Source organism: Crocuta crocuta, unplaced genomic scaffold, assembly GCF_008692635.1.
Source record: "Crocuta crocuta isolate KB4526 unplaced genomic scaffold, BGI_CrCroc_1.0 scaffold5, whole genome shotgun sequence".
Lineage (NCBI taxonomy): Eukaryota > Metazoa > Chordata > Mammalia > Carnivora > Hyaenidae > Crocuta > Crocuta crocuta.
Window position 1 is genome coordinate 2,039,681 of NW_027530500.1, and position 16,216 is coordinate 2,055,896.

At 61.4% G+C, this 16,216-nt stretch overlaps 1 protein-coding gene across 17 annotated transcripts in view; it reads left to right on the forward strand.

The window, feature by feature from the left end:
- BIN1 (bridging integrator 1) overlaps nucleotides 1–11,650 on the forward strand; it is a 58,123-nt gene extending 46,473 nt beyond the window's left edge. For 4 of the 17 annotated variants that reach the window (XM_077766765.1, XM_077766768.1, XM_077766772.1 and 1 more), the window contains 9 exons: nucleotides 1,847–1,988; nucleotides 3,233–3,361; nucleotides 6,079–6,186; nucleotides 6,658–6,681; nucleotides 7,546–7,653; nucleotides 8,508–8,597; nucleotides 8,841–8,951; nucleotides 9,246–9,347; nucleotides 11,034–11,650. In XM_077766765.1, coding sequence (XP_077622891.1) covers nucleotides 1,847–1,988; nucleotides 3,233–3,361; nucleotides 6,079–6,186; nucleotides 6,658–6,681; nucleotides 7,546–7,653; nucleotides 8,508–8,597; nucleotides 8,841–8,951; nucleotides 9,246–9,347; nucleotides 11,034–11,141 — 922 coding nt within the window. In that variant the 3' untranslated portion in view covers nucleotides 11,142–11,650. Of the gene's footprint in view, nucleotides 1–1,846; nucleotides 1,989–3,232; nucleotides 3,362–6,078; nucleotides 6,187–6,657; nucleotides 6,682–7,545; nucleotides 7,654–7,979; nucleotides 8,041–8,507; nucleotides 8,598–8,840; nucleotides 8,952–9,245; nucleotides 9,348–11,033 lie in introns of those variants that run through there. The other 13 variants (XM_077766770.1, XM_077766773.1, XM_077766775.1 and 10 more) reach the window with 8 other exon arrangements.
- Nucleotides 11,651–16,216: the final 4,566 nt, after the last annotated feature.

The following is a 16,216-nucleotide window of genomic DNA, read 5'->3' on the forward strand; positions in this document are numbered from 1 at the left end:
CCCCAGAGCCCCTGCGTGTCCCCACAGCCCCTGTGTGCCCCCCACAGCCCCCGTGTGCTGAACCACAGGCAGGGAGGGTGGCCGGCAGTCCCCCCAACTCGGCAGCCCTGTTTCAGGGTTGTGCCCTCTCGTTTTGTCAGCTCCATCCCTGGGCACCAGGCAGCACACCCAGGTCAGGGGGGTCCCCGGGACTGGACGATGGGAGCCCAAAGGTAGGTTCAGGCCTTCTTCACGGCCGTCGAACGTTAGGGGAGGCTCTGCCCCGTTGCACCCCTCTGAGCAGAGGGGTTGCTGATGAGGAGGAAAGGGAACAGGCCAGCCTCGAACTGGGCACTGCCCCAAAATGAAGGCCTCTGCGTCCCGTCCGTTCCCACAGAAAGAAAACTAAACTGCTCTCCCGGCTGCTCAGAAAGAAGAACAGGTACCCACCTGAGTGCTGCATTGTGGGGGGTCTGAGGCTGGCACCCCGGCCGGCCTACCCCGTGCATGCGCCTAGCGCCCTGCTCTGCGGGTGCCACTAACCCCTAACCTGTGTCCCCGTCTGTGGTGCTGCCGGCAGTGTGTGGTGCGCGCGCGTGTGTGTGTGTGTGTGTGTGTGTGTGTGTCCAGACCTGGAGGTTCACCCGAGGAAGGGAGCCCTGAGGGAGCCCTGGGGGGAGGGCAGGGGAAGGGCCCTTGTAGCACAGTGGCGGGTGTTAAAATGTGTGCGCGCGCAGTATGTTCATACGTATGCTTTAAGGAGGCAAATACATTCCCATGAAACACAAATTCAGTAGCTGTGAGAAGGGACCATGATGTCCCTCACACGCCTGCCCCATCATCTAGCCCCCCGCTCCTCCCTGCCCCCCAGGCGATGTGGTCACTAGCTTCTTTGGATCCTTCTAGAACTGCCGTCCAGCACTTGCCCCAGGAGGCTGGTGAGCACCTGAAATGCGACCAGTGTGACTGGCAGCTGAACTTTTAGTTTCACTTAATGTAACTTTACGTAACTTAATGTAACTTTAAACAGCTGTCTGCTGCCAGGGGCTGGCCTTTATCCGCACTGCTCTACAGTTTCCAAGGGAACAAATATGCGTTTTTGTTTTCTGCCCCCTGCCCCCCACGTGGTGGTTATGCACACCAGTTGCCCTTGTTCTCTATACCGAACTTCACCTCTCATCCCCAGATGCCACTCTGTCTGTGGCCTCTGCTTGGCTTCCTTTTTTTTCCCCCCAAATGGCCTGCGGGTGCAAAGGTGTGGCTGGTGACCTCAGTGTGGACGGGGAGCGTGGGCCCCGAGAGTGGGGCAGTGGTCCGTGTCTGGTGTGGGTGGGTGGACTGACAGGGAGGCTGGCCAGGCCCTCGGAGTTGGGGGGCAGCCTGGGCGCAGGGGCTGCTGGGGACGTGTGGGATGAGACTCATTTGCCTCTAGGCTGTTTGGCTTTCTCGTGCTGTGGAGCGCTGCTCCCTGGGGGAGCCCGGCGGTGGCCTGTGGGGTGGCTTCCCTGGGGACCCAACACCTCCAGCTCAGACCTCCTCCTGGGCCGTCACCGTCTCCAAGGCAGGCCGTGTGCACACACCCCTGCATTTCCACCCATTCTGATCCATGAGTACGTGACTTCTCACCTGCAAGCACGGGGACACACACACTCGCGGCCATGTGGACATCACATTTCACAGTGAATCTGTGTGAACACACAGACATACACACCCTCTCGATTCACATGTTAACACACAGACACGCACACATTTTCACACAGGGATCTGTGCGCACATCCCTCACAGGCACACCTGTGCATTTGCACATTCCCTCTTGTACGCAGCGACTTCCCCCCATTGAGCTTCCTCCCTGGTCTCGCCTCCACAGTGACAACGCCCCTGCAAAAGGAGACAAGAGCCCTTCGCCTCCTCCGGGTGGTTCCCCGGCCGCCGCCCCAGAGATCAGAGTCAACCACGAGCCCGAGCCGCCCGCAGCAGGGGGGGCCAGTCTCCCCAAGTCCCCGTCTCAGGTAGGCACGGTGCCCCCTCGTCCCCTCCCCCTTCTTCCTGCTTCACGACTCCCTCCTTCCCGGTCCTGTGTCCCCAGCACCGGCCGTGCCTTCTCTCGGGGACACCTGTGAGCCTGTGTCTCCCTCTGCTCCCCGCACCACCCCCTTCTTCCCTCTCTCCCTGACCCTTGGGGCTGCCGACTTCCTCCATCTTCCTTCCCGCAGCCCCGGAGCATCCAGATCCACAGAGGCGGTTGCTTTCTCTCCTCCTCACCTTCTCTCTTGGCATGGGGCCATGCAGGACCTCTACAGGGTCAGCGGGGCAAAGGGCTCAGTGAGGGGACTGTGAAGTCCAAGGGGCACAGGCCCCAAGAAGTCTGGCCCCATCCCCAGCAGGTTTCTCCAGCTTTCTGCCTCGTCCCCAGGAGCTGGCCTGTGGCCCCGTCGGAACTGATAACCTCCCCCAGCTGCCAGCCCCTGGCAGCAGGCCCCGTGTTGGTGGGCTGTGCCCGTCCCGCAGCTGATTAGGGTATAAGGGTGTGAAGAGTGTGACAAGAGCCCCACTTGAACAGCACTTGCTCTGCGCCCTGACACTGTGCCAGCACTCCCCACATTTCCATTCATTAAATTGTCACGGCCACAGCCGTCCAGTGAGGCAGATGCCCGCCCCACCTGACCAATGAGGAAACCAAGGCTGGGGGCTGCCGAGGCGCCGAGCCCGCCACGTGGGCAGATGCGTGGCCGTCCTGCCCGGCCCTCTGCTGGGCCCGGGTGCCAGCCCCTCACTGGCCAGACAGAGCTCCTCCCGCAGAAGGGCAGACAGGGTGCTGGGAGGGCAGAGAGCCCAGCCTGGGAGGGAGGCTCTTTCTCAGCTACAGCTTCTCTCCTGAGTATCACCCAGGTGGGTGCCGGCCCAGACCTCCTGCAGCGCCCCTCCCACCCGGGCCAGCCAGCCTGCTGTTCCTTCTCTCTCCTCTTCTCTGTTCCCTCCCTGTCTCTCCTTTCACTTCCTCCCCCCTCCCCTCCCCTCCCCTGTCATCCTCTCTCTCCCAACAGCGTTTCTGGACTTCCCTCCTCAGTCTCCCTCTAGAGGTGGCCCCGTGGTCCTGCACCTCGGGCAGTGTCATTCTTTTCGTCTTCCTCAGTTGCCTGGGTGGGGCTGAGGCCTGGGGTGTGACTAACCGTGGCTTTGTCTCTGTCTGTCCCCCACCCCCACGCCCTGCTGTGCCTCGCTGTGCGGCCCCTCACCTGCTGCCGACCCACAGCTCCGGAAAGGGCCTCCAGTCCCTCCACCTCCCAAACACACCCCGTCCAAGGAGGTCAAGCAGGAGCAGATCCTCAGCCTGTTTGATGACGCGTTTGTCCCTGAGATCAGCGTGACCACCCCCTCCCAGGTCAGCTGAGGCCACCGCGGCCCAGCCCTCTCTTGCTCTTTCGGGATGTGCATGGCCTTCTTCCTCCATCCCATGCCCTGCGTCTCCACCTCAAGAGCCAGATGCTGGCCCAGAGGTTGGCCCAGAGCCTCCCCCATGCTCATTCATGCATCCCTTCCTCCATCCTCCCTCATCCATCAATCTTTGAGCATGTGCTGTGGCCAGATGCAGGGGCACAGGTGGGTGGTCCTCGGGGAGCCCATCAGCCTCCCCTGGGGCGATGGCTGAAGAGGCATCAGTGGGGAGGATTCAGGCCAGTCCAGGAAAGCTTCCTGGAGCAGGTGACATTTGCTGGGTGGCTGCATGTTGCGTTAGCCAGAGCCAGTAGTATATGTAGGCCAGGATGGGTAGGACATGGGCTCAGAAGCTTCTAGGAGCTAGAGGTCAGTGTGTGTGCAGAGTGCAGCAGTGGGCAGTGAGAGGAGGCAGTGGGAACAGTTGGGAAGGCCCTGGAACATCTGGCCAAGGCACCTAGACCTTAGCTGGCAGATACACTGACCGGCCTCAGACCTGGGACGACATGGGCCACAGAGCAGGGCTGCTGCTTGGAAGTGCCCTGAGAAGGCACGTTGCTCATCCATAGGTGGCGGAAGGAGGGCTGGGCAGGAAGGTCACAGCGGTGGCCTGGGCACAGGCTGCGCAAGGTTGCGTGGGCTCGCAGAGGCCACAACATGCTCTTTCCCCTGCGCCTGGTGTCCAGGCCTTGAAGCCCGGGCCCTTCCCACTGGGGCCTTGCTGGTGGTGCAGCCTGGCCCATCTCAGGCTGTGGCTGGCCTGTGCCGGAGGGCTGCCATAGAGAGCTACTCTGCTCTGCCCGTGGCCTCTGGGCTCTGCCTCCTGTCCTTCCCTTTGCACNCCAAGGCTGGTGGTCTCTGCTCAGTGTAGGCTTCAAGCCCCAACAGGAGGGCTCTGAGTTAGAACTAGGAGCTTCCAATATGGAGTTGCTGGGGGACAGGTGGGCGATCCACTGGGTTGGGACCTGGGAGGCACGGGAGCCCCTCTCTAGAAGGTGGCTGGGGCTGGTCTAGGGGCGCTCCGAGAAGTGAGGACACTGGGCCGCGCCACCTCTGGGGCATCTGGCTGCTGGAGCGCTCAGCAGCCCAGGTATGTCTCCACCCTGGAGATGCACACGAGGGACACAGGGGGACAGAACGTGAGGAAACACTGAGTAGGGCCTGGTGCCAGCCACTTATCTACGCGACTTTGCTGGGTTTTCACCTACACTCTGGGAGGGGACCGTTGCCCCCCTTTAACAGGTGAGGAGCCCGCAGGCCTGTCCGGTGGCCAGAGTGCTCGCCCCGGGTATGTCAGCCTTCCTGTGCTCAGCGCATGCCTCCCTCACTACCCCCTCTGCCCTCTCTGGGGAGCCAGGTCTCTGCCCTGAGTGTGGGAAGCGAACACCGTGGGTGCTGTTGCTGGGGGCTGGGGTGGGCTGTCCATGAAGCCGTGCTAACAGGGCTCAGCAGGGCTGAGGTGAGTGGCCTGCGTCCCTGTACCGAAGGACCATTCTGGTCCTGCATGGTGGGCCAGCTGGCCCGCTGGGAGGCACGGAAGGAGTGGTCTGCACTTCGGCTGGTGACCCTGTCCCCTTGGAGCACGAGAGGGCAGCTGTCTGGGCCTGAGTGACCTCGAGAAGGAGCTGGTGGCAGGGCTACTTGGGGGAGAGAAATACTACTACCAGCTGGGGGGGCACCTACAGGCCACGCACCCACAGTGTCCTGGGCACTCAGTCACTCAGAGAGGGCAGGGTCATGAGAACAGAGCAGTGGCCCCACCCTCAGGCTCATCAGACAGGGATCAGCCTAAAGAAACTCAGCTGGGGTGGGCCTGGGGCAGGGACTCGGGAGTCAGGGCCCCTTGTCCAGAGACAGCACTCAGCCCAGGCTCTCTGAGGTCTGTGCCTTGTCCCCTGGGCTGTGGGACAGCTGGCACCAAGGGTTCTCAGCACGGAGAGTCGTGGGTCTCTGCTGACAGACTGCAGCTCAGCTGTGAAGCCTGTCTCCCTGACCCAGGTCTTGGGTCCTTCTGGAAGGAAGGCCTTGGGTGGACGCAGTGGGTGCCGGCAAGAGCGGGTGGACAGGGGGAGCTGGGCTGGCCTGTGTTGTTGGGGTCTCACCCCTCCTACCACCCGTGAAGTGGGGCCAGAGCCAGGCCAAGCCAGGGCCCTCTGCTCTCCGGCCAAGTGTTCCCTGGCTCCCAGAGGGAATCCGCATGTCTTCCGGGGGCTGGTGCTGACCCAGCCCATTCTCCTTCAAGGGCCGCTCTGCCACCATCGCCTGGGCCGGCTAACGGGGAGCTGGTGCCTCAGCCTGTGCACTCAGCCTCCTGGGGCCACGCCTGTTACCAGCACAGCCCTGGGCTGCACTTAGGCCCACTGAATAGGGGTCCCTGGGGTGGGGCCTGCGGTTTGGGCACAGGGAACCCAAGCTGAAGACTGGGCTCCAAGGTGGTGTGTGTGCCGGCTCAGCCCTGTCCTCGCCCTGTGGAGCTGGTGGGAGGGTGGGTGTCGCCACACGTGACCTGTCTGTGTGGGGCAGCCTGGGGAGGCCTGTCCTAGGGGCCCTCTCCTGGTTAGAGGGAGGGCAGGGGACTGTGCAGCTNGCGCGCCTGCCGTGCGCGCCCCGGGGAGTGCGCGAAGCCGGTCACTAACTGCCTTCCTCCTCTGCCACGCTGCCAAGTTTGAGGCCCCCGGGCCTTTCTCGGAGCAGGCCAGTCTGCTGGACTTGGACTTTGACCCCCTCCCGCCTGTGGCGAGCCCCGTGAAGGCGCCCACACCCTCTGGTCAGGTTGGTCTGGGCCCGCCACCGCCTGCGGGCCCGCGGGTCTCTGGGGCACCGGGCCGTGGGCTCACGTCCGGCCATGAGTGCCCATCTAAGCCAGGCCTTCGGGGTCCTGGGTCAACAGGCTTTCCTCTCGTTAAGTGCCCCTTCCTGGCGCCCCAGCCCCCAGCAGACACATGCGGGGAGAGGGCCGTCAGGAGGAGGGGCAGCTGAACACTCACGTGGTCACTGACGGCCTCTGTCGGCACCCTGCCCTCTCCGGCCGCAGCTCCGTGTCTGGGCACTGCTGGCCTGGGGTCTTGGCCCCTGGCAGGTGTCCAGGACGTGGCCCAATGCATACAGTGGGGCCTGGCTCCGTGCGGCCCGTGCCTGCTGGGCTCCAGGGCCTTGGGGTGGGGGGTCACTGGGGTTGCTTGTCTGCCCCCTGTCACTAACCTCTGTACTAACTCTGTCCTTCTTCCCCTCTGCTGCGCCTAGTCAATTCCGTGGGACCTCTGGGAGGTAAGCTGTGTTTGCTCGGTGCCCACCCCCGGGGGGCGCTGCTCCTCCCCGGCCCACCCTGCCTGGTCCTGCACCTGGCGGATTCACAGGTGCGGGCACACGCACGCCAGGGCCGGCGCTGCCTGTCCCACTGCCGCCCCTCTGCAGAGAAAGTGCCCCGCGGCCAGGCCCCGCGGGGAAGGGGCTTCTCGCTTCAGCCAGAGAAGGTCGTCTGTGGTTCGGCTCAGCGGTGGGGTCTGCGAGTGGCTCCCTAGGATGGGTGTGGTGTCCTCGTGCTGGGCCAAGGCCCGCGAGGCAGGGCGGCCTTGGGGGTGGAGGAGGTCTGTGTCTCTGGGGGCCCCACAGGGCACGGCATCCGGGAGCCGTTGGGATGGAGGGGAGGGGGGGTGGTTCGAGGGACGGGAGAAGCAGGGTGAGGCCAGGAGCCTTATGTGAGCAGCCCTGGTGGCGCGGGCGTGGGGCCCCGGCAGCACCGTGCAGCTTCTGCGGGAGTGGGAGCCGCTGCTGAGCGCATTCTCCCAGGAGCTCCAAGGCCCCGAATAGTCTTAGGCTGGAGGAGTTCAGGGCAGAGCCCGGCGCAGGCAGCCATTTTGTTGAGGGGACTTTGGGGGGCGCTGTGGCTCATTTGCGCCTGCGCATCCCCGTGGCAGGCGTAGGCGCAAGGAGGTGGGCGTGGTTTTCCCTTCAGGAGGTCCGCGTGTGTCCCGTGAGGGGCCTGGCTTCCCGCCGCAGGCGCCCAGTCTCCCCTCTGCCAACACCGGGCTGCTCACGACTCTCTCCTCTTGTCTTGTGTCCTTGCCCAACGCCCCCTCCTCCCTGGTCTCCCCCCCTCCCGCCCCGTTCTCCCTGGTGGCCCGTCACTAGCCCACAGAGAGTCCAGCTGGCAGCCTGCCTTCCAGGGAGCCCAGTGCTGCCGACGGCACCTTTGCCGTGGCCTGGCCCAGCCAGACGGCCGAGCCCGGGCCGGCCCAAGTAAGTGCCCCCCCCCCCGCCTGTTCCCAGTTGTCCCCGGTCCCTGGGGGTGTCGCAGCGAGGATGGGCCAGCAGGAGGCGACGCAGGAGGGACAAGGCCGCTGTGGGCCTGAGGGTGAGGTCAGGGCCGTGAATCCGCCGGCCCCTGACCCGCTTAGCCGGCTGCTCGCTGTGATTGAGGCCAGACGGGCCCTCCCTCCTCGCCAGCCCCGCCTCCCAGCGTGGGGGGGAGGAGCCTTCAGAGCGTTTCTTGGTCTGTGGCAGGTACTTTCCAGAGTTTCCTCATTTAACTTTCACCCTAACCTAGACGTTTCCTCCTTTTACAGATGAGGAGGTGGGGGCTAGGCAGCTTGAGCGATGGCTCCCAGGGCTCAGAAGTGGCCGAGTGTGAGTGTTGGCCGGGGTCAGCCTGACTGAGGCCGGCAGTGTCCGCTGTGCGGTGGCCAGGCCCCCCAGCATGGTGCCCAGCACTGTGCTGCGCCCCCCCCTTGGGGAGCAGGGGGCCAGGGCTGGGCCAGGGCTGCTCCAGCCTGCCCTGACTTGTTTGGCCCGGGACAGGCACTTGTTGCTGTCCCCGAGCGTGCGGGTCAGCTGCCTCAGCCCGCCGGCCAGGCAGGTGGGAAGAGCCTGAGGTTTGGCCGGGCCCTGGGCTTGGAGGGCAGGGCCTGTGAGAGCAGGTTGGGGGGCGCCCCGGGGCCTCTGTGCTGCCAGCACCTTCTCCAGCAGCTTCCCGTGGCAGCGACCCGGCCTCTCCTCCGGGAACTCCCTGGACTGCCCGGCTCCCCACGGCCTTCCCCTTGCCCTGGCCACAGCGTCCGTCCGTGTCTGACCCCATGCCGGCGTTTGTGTTGCAGCCAGCAGAGGCCTCCGAGGTGGCGGGCGGGACCCAACCTGCGGCTGGAGCGCAGGAGCCCGGGGAGACGGCAGCAAGTGAAGCAGCTTCCGTAAGACGCCAGGGACCAAGGCCCCGCCTTCTCTTCCCTGCTGTCCGCCCGCCCTCCCGCTCCTGGCTCCTGAGCCCAGTGTCTGCCTGTGCTCCTTGCTCGGTGCTGGTCCAGGTCGCGAGGAACCCGGAGGCAGACCCGTCTGGCGTCAGCCACAGAGGCCCTCCCCTTCCCTTGCCCCCGTGGCCCCTGCCCTCCGGGGACCCGCTCCCCGACCACGCTGACTGCGCTTCCTCCCCACAGAGCTCTCTCCCTGCCGTGGTGGTAGAGACCTTCTCAGCAACTGTGAACGGCACCGTGGAGGGCAGCAGTGGGGCGGGACGCTTGGATCTGCCCCCAGGGTTCATGTTCAAGGTAAGCCCTGGCCAGCTGACCCCACAGCCTCTGCTGCCGTCTGAGCCGACGGTGCCCTGGTGGTGGGGTCCCCCCCTTTCACAGATGAGGACGCTGAGCTAGGAGGCTGTGTGGGTTTGCCCCAAGTTCCCCTGCCCCCACTACCCCTGCTACCCAGTTGGCGAGGTGGCGTCCGGGTCCCCATGCTGCCACAGCATGCAGAAGCCACCGAAAGGCCTGGGCACTGCACTAGGTTGCAGGAGGGAACAAAGGCCTCTGCGGAAGGGGTGTTGAACTCTTCCCCAACCTCTGCAGGTACAGGCCCAGCACGACTACGTGGCCACCGACACGGATGAGCTGCAGCTCAAGGCTGGTGACGTGGTACTGGTGATCCCTTTCCAGAACCCCGAGGAGCAGGTGAGGGCTCTGGCTGGCTGAGGCGGGAGCGGCCAGCAGGGGGCAGCAGAGGCCCGACAGCCACAGACCTGCAGGCACCGCGCCCGGCTGCTCTCCCCTCTAGCCAGCAGGGGGCAGCAGAGGCCCGCCAACCACAGACCTGCAGGCACAGTGCCCGGCTGCTCTCCCCTCTAGCCAGCAGGGGGCAGCAGAGGCCCGCCAGCCACAGACCTGCAGATACGTTGCCAGGCTGCTCTCCCCTCCCGCTAATTCCTTTTCTCTGTCTTCTTGCCCTTCTCCCCTGACTCATTTCCCTTCGCTTCACCTCTCCCCACTCTCTCTCCCTTCCCTTTGGCCCCTTTCCCGTGCCACCACATGTCCCCTGGTCTCTTTCCCTGTCTCTGCCTCCTCTCTGTTTCCTTAGTCCCCTTTCCTTCTTCCTGCCTCCTCCTTTCCTCTGCTCTGCCTTTCTCTCAGTTTTTTGCCTCTAAGTCTCTTTCTCCCCTCTTCCCTCCCCTGCCCCTGTCCTCCACGGCCTCCTTTTTTCTAGGACAGGATCCCTGGCCGCCCCCTGTGAGCCCTCCTGCCTGGCGGTGAGCTGGCAAGGTGTCTGCTCTGCAGCCTCACATTGGGCCGCCTCCTCCAGGCTGGCCTTGCCCTCTGCCCACAGGGACGGCGTGGGGGTTCCAGCAGGCCCCCCTGAACACCCTCAGCTGTGTCCCCAGCTGTTTCCCTGGCCAGATACCTCCCAGACCCTTCCCCTGCTGTGGCTTCTCTTGGTTGGTTAGTCTCCCGCAGAGCCTGGGGCTGGTACAGAGCCGGGACTGCCCTCCAAATTTCCAAATTTCCCACAGGCTGCTTGGTTCAGACTGGGAGGTGTGAGTAACAAGGGCTCCCCTCAATCCCTGGGTCTCCACTCATGTCCTCTGTGGGCGAGCCCTGGGCTAGGTGGGATTTTAAGAAGCAGAGTCCTGGCCCCTGACTCACAGTGGGGGTCATGTGGGTGGGTGGGTGTGGGTCAGAGAGGACATACAGAGGCTCTGTGACAGGCAGGTAATGACATAACGAAAACCTAGGGAGGTCCCGGGCAGAGCAAGGTCAGTGGTGGCATCTGCCACGGCCAGGGATGTATGGCCCCTGTGGTTCTAGGGATCAGGGTCTGGGGCTAGGGACAGTGCCTGGGCTTGGGTAGATGGCCCCTGTGAGGGGTCAGTATGAAAGCAAAGGCCAGGTATGAGTCTGAGGGCTTGATGGGGTGGTCTTAGGTCACTTGAGGAGCATTTAACTGGTCAGTGCTCACCAGAAATTGCTGGTATTGTTTGTGGAAGTCTGAAAGGACAGCTGATGTGCTCTGTGAGCACCAGACAGTGGGAAGCTCCTTGGCCTGGGGTTCAGGGAGTCTACACACATTCAGACCAGTGCAGAAGTCAGGCTGCCTTTCTAGAGAGAAGAGAACTCACCCAAATGATAGTTAAATACACATGCTGAAGGGCAGAGGGCACCTAGCTTGGGCAGGTTTGGGTCTGGGATAGCAAGGAAGGCTGCCTGGAGGAGGCATTCTTGCAGGTGGGTGTGACAGTCTCGAGGAAATGATCAGGCAGAGGAGGGGATATCCTCCCAGCAGATCCTAAGTGAGCCCGTGTCCAGTAGGGTTTGAGTGGGCTCGGTCCCCATCCCTGTGTGACCCGCGCCCCGCTTCACTCTCAGGATGAAGGCTGGCTCATGGGCGTGAAGGAGAGTGACTGGAACCAGCACAAGGAGCTGGAGAAATGCCGGGGCGTCTTCCCCGAGAACTTCACTGAGCGGGTTCAGTGAGGGCGCGGCAGGTGCAGCTCTCTGGGCGTGTGAAGAACACCTTTTCCCGAAAAATGTGTGTTTCTTTCTTTCTTTCTTTTCTTTCTTTTTTTTTTTCTTCCTGATTTTGTTTTTAAACTTTTGAAAAGCAAAGGGAAGTCAAGAGGAGAGACCTAAGCCAAGAGGTCTTCTCCCAAAGATTAGGGTGTTTTCCAAAGAGCCTGTTTTCGGCGAGTCCAGTGGAGTCACCAGTGCTCCTGAAGCGGCTGTGTCCCCTAGTCGAGTTCCCGCCGCGCCCGCATGAGTGCCCGGCCGTGGCACGGGGCCTGGCGGCTTGCTGGGGCTTCGGCCGAGCAGTCTGGGCAAGGTAGCTTTCTCCTGGCAGCTGCTTTGGGTGGTGTCGGGTCTTTGCAGAGACCTCGGGGCCCAGACATCAGCCTGGCCCGGCCCCGCCCCGCAGACCGTCTGTGTGCTGTTTGAAAATAAATCTTAGTGTTCCAAACAAAATGAAACAAACTGAACAAAAACCACTCAGAGACTGTGTGTTGGTTTCTTTGCTCTCCCTCCATTTCTGTCTGCAGTGCAATGGAACCGTGGTTACCTGTGGCTTTTCTACTGGGACACTCCGCCCTCCCCCCACCCCCGCCAGGGCAGGTGGTGCTGGGCCAGGGGCTCCATTCTTGCTGCGGCCTCACCAGCTATGGTGTGCCCGACACTTCCTTTTGAGCCCCTCCGGGTCGTCGGGACCCACCGGAGCGCTTCAGCCCCTGCCCCCCGGCGTTTTTACCGGTGGTTGGTTGGGATACAGGTGACGGGGGCTGAGAGACGGAGAGGGGAAGGGGCTTGAAGAGCCAGCTGCATGCCACCCTATTTATTAATTTAATACATTGGAGACCTTGGAGATCAGGTGCCAGCGACTCCATTTCCCAGATGAGGGAACTGAGGCCCAAGGAGGTTCAATTGCTTGCTGATGAGCAGTGGGACTGGGTTCTGGACCTGAGCAGTCGGCCCTGGGTGCATGGGAAGGTCTGGGCCTGGTGGCGGGAAGGACAAGTTCAGCCACCCTGCTGCTACCTCTTGGAGCCGCCTGCCTCCCTTTCCAATAGGAAGGTCCCCATTGCACGCAGCCCCATTCTTCAGCCCCTCCGTAGACTTGGGCTGCCCTGAGAAGCCTGTGGCATGTGCCTGTGGTGGCCTGGGTCCCTCCCAGAAGCCACTGGAGCTGTGCCCGTGTGCCCAGGGACCAGCTGGACTTCCAGGTGGAAGGGACTTCTCTCTACAGAAATTTGGACGGTGGTAAGAAGCCAGTGAAGGAGATGAACGTCAGAATCTTAGCTTTATTTTTGGGTAAAACCCCGGAGCTTTGCCTCAGGTGGCAGCATCGTCACTGCTGGGGCCCTGCCCTGTCTGTGGCTGGCAGTGTTGGCTCTGCCAGCCATAGTTTCTGTGAGCAAAGGGAGGCATGGGACTCATTTCCAGTCACCCCTGCTTCAAAAGCTTTAGCTTTTCATTCCTTGTTCCGTTCCTTCCGTGTTGACAGCAATTGCTGGTGGAGCCAGGCTTGAAGCCCACTTGGTCAGCTCCAGTGTGCCTCAGAGCCTGGGGTGTGCACCCTGGGGTGTGGGGTGTGTGCCCTGGGGTATGGGGGTGTTCTCCCTGGGGTATAGGGATATGCCATGAGAGTCTTCATTTTTATTTCATAATGAAACATTAAACGCATTATGCAGGAGAAAGTATTTACCTTAATGTTTATCCCAGCATGAAATTCATGGATGGATCAAATGGTGGCTTAGAGTGATACCCCCTGACCCTCAAGGAGGGTATCTGGGCTGAAGCCCCTGCATCTGGGCTGAAGTTGTCAGGAAAAGCCCTTCTCTGTATCACAGGAGTGCTCCATTCAGGCAGTAGGAGGAAGCTGACCTGCAGAGAGAGCTCCCAGAGGGAGGGAGCCTGGGTGCCGTGCTCCTGTCCAAGTGAGTAGGCAGTTGGCCTGAAGCCTGAGCGGGGCTAAGTGGGAGCTGGGGCACTACCAGGTTTATGTCCACCTGACAAAAATTAGAAATTCAGAGCCGAGCAGCACACACTTTGTCGGTGCTAATGGTCCCTCCCTCTCCATGCCCAAGGCCGTAGACTATGCACACACAGTTACCAGGCTGTCTTAGAAGTTCCCAGCCAGGGAATTCCCGGATTCCTCTCCCTTCTGCCTGCTCCCAAGCGCTTCCCGGTGACCCTGACACTGGCCAGTTCTGGCTGGTCTCTTGCTTCTCATCCTTGGTTGGATTTGGTAACCACACTGGCCCTGACACCCTTGGTTCTGCCTCTGGGAATTTATTCACTCCCCTCGTGACACCCAGTCCCAAACACCAGGTCTGAACTGGGACCCTGGGACCAAACATTGGGTTCATTTGCTCAGCAAGCCTCGGCTGGGTGTTCTTAGCATCCAGAGTAGGTGGGCACTCGGGCTGCAGCTCAGGCCCTCCACGATGCCCTGGGGACCCCTGTTCCCTGGGTGCTGGCTTCATCTTTGGACAGGGTCCCCGACAGTTCCAGGCTTGATGCCTGTGCATTGCGGTGTGCAGCAGAGACTTCCACAGAGAACGAGTCTTCCTTCCCAGAAGCCCTCAGCAAGTCTCCTTTGTCTCGTTGGCCTGCGTCCCCAGTGCTGAGCCAGTTTCTGTGGGTGGGGGTGGACCTCTAATTGGCTTCAAAATTACAAGACCTTGAGCTGGAGGGTGGGACTGGGCTGCGTGGAGGAGGGTGGACACCTGAACACAAATTTGGCCATGGTTTCCAAGGAGAAGGGGTATGGGTTGTACGAGCCCAAACCAGTGAATGTGCACTGCATGGTGTCTTCTAGAAAGGCCATGAGATCAGGGAAGGTGGCTGACGGAGGCTACCCGTGTGTGTTTGTAAGTGTGAGTGTGTGTGTGAGACTTGGGAGACCCTTACTTTACTCCCTCCGTGCAGCCTAACTAGGGCTGACCTCGAAAGGGTCAGTGTGTGGCCAGGGAACAGGACCCATGTGGGAGTGTTCTTCCATGTTCCAGGAGGAAGTCCTCTTAACCCCCACCCCAGAACTTGTCCCACCATGGGAGATGGTGTAGACAGTGCACATCATTCCTCAACATATGTGGTTGTATCTATACAGGAGACGGGTGTATAGATCTAGTCTCCTGAGCGTTCATTCAGTGCCTCATTCTTTCATTCAATCATTCGCTCATTAGCCATTTCCCACACAGTCACTGAGATTATGGAGAAGATTCAGGTGTGGTTCCTACCCCTGATGCCCTCACAGTTTGGGGGGAAAGCAGGCAAGAACAGGTAGGACCACAGCAGGGGGTCTCATGGGTGTGAGTTCAAGGCTCTGGACACAAATAGGAGCTAGCCCCCTGGGGTCCTGTGGGAAGAGGTTCCCCGCTGAGCCTGTCAGGGTGATGGGCGTCTACAGGAGCTGATGCGTGGGAGGCGTGTCTCAGGCCGGGAGAAGCCGGTGGACCAGGAGGCAAGTCTGGCCAAGAGGGGGTGGTGGTGGTTGGAGAGGGCTGTGGGGGCTCAGGCTCTCCCTGGGGGGCCTGCAGCTCAGGAGAGAGGTGGAGACTGAGGTGGAGACTGGCCAGGGAAGAGATGAGGGCACTTGCGAGGTGTGTGTGTGTGGGGGGGAGGGTTGTAGAGGAGGCAGGAGGAGGGCCCCTGGGGCAGCCTGATCACCAATGTCAAGAGGGAGGAGGTTTCTAGGCAGGACTGAGGACTGAAAAATGCTTTCTTTTAAGAAGAGCTTCTTCCTCAGAAGCCACTTATGGTCCATGAGGCCGGAGAGAGTGAAGGCGGTCAGGACAGCCTGCCTGGCCGGGGCTCCTGGGAGGGGCCGCCATGGGCCTGCTGGACAGGCGGCATCCCAGGTCCCGCTCTGGCTGCGAAAGAGCAAATCCCCGAGGAAAGACCCTTCTCAGCATAATTAAAGAGGATAATTAACAAGCAAGGAAGCACCTTCCTGACAGCCCCTGATTACAGATGAGGACCCCAGCTGAGGCGGGGGAGGGGGAGAAGATCCCCTCTCCCAGTCAGCCAAGGCCAGCACACAGTGGCACAGAGGGACATTGAGTCTCACTAAAGGAAAGGCTTTGTCTGAGTCCCAGGGTGGCCAGTCCCTGGCCCCCCAGCCTGTCACCCCCCCAGCATTTATCTCACATCCCCGCTGTACCCTGTTCTGTGTGACCTGCAGGCAGTGACCAGGAAGGAGGCAAAGCTCCTTCCCAAGGAGGTGAGAAGCCAAGGGTCACACACAGAACCACCCCAGAGCTAAGGCCACAGGATTCTTTCCTCTGGAAGCCTGATACAACACTGCCGTTCTTATTTTGGTAGTTCTGGAGGATGGGCAGTTTCCACAGTGTGGAATCCTAGGGAATTGCCTGGGAACTTCTGTAAGGTCGTCCTTCAGTATAAGCCAGTGACTGCACATCTATGGCTTCAGATGGGTGCCCTCACTCACGCTTCGGATGTATCTAAGTGCCCATCTTCTCTGGATGTGCTTGGGCACCTCAAGCTGTGTGTGCCTCTAAGCGGGGCTTATCAAACCTGGGGTATCCCCCACACCCCACTTCCCCCCTGGGGCAGACACTGCTGGGTACCCAGCCAATAGTCAACTGTTTCTCTTCTCCAGCCAAACCAATTTTTTTTATTACCAATAAACTCCACTGAAGTCACTCAGCCTTCCTTGCAGCTACAGGAGGGGGCCTTCTGACACAGTCCTGGCCAATGAGATAAAGGAGGACACCCCTTCCCAAATAGCAAGTCAAAGCTTCCTCAAGACAGGCCCTTGCCTCCTTCCCGGCTTGGAATGAAGGCTGCAGGTACAGCACCATCTTGTGACCCCAAGGCCACACGCATGAGGACAAAGAACCGCTCAGGACTTCCAGGTGGGGGGATGGCGTCCCAGGGCTGTGCTCGTTCCAAACTGCCTGCCATCTCCCGACTTTGAGTGTGNAGCATTTATCTCACATCCCCGCTGTACCCTGTTCTGTGTGACCTGCAGGCAGTGACCAGGAAGGAGGCAAAGCTCCTTCCCAAGGAGGTGAGAAGCCAAGGGTCACACACAG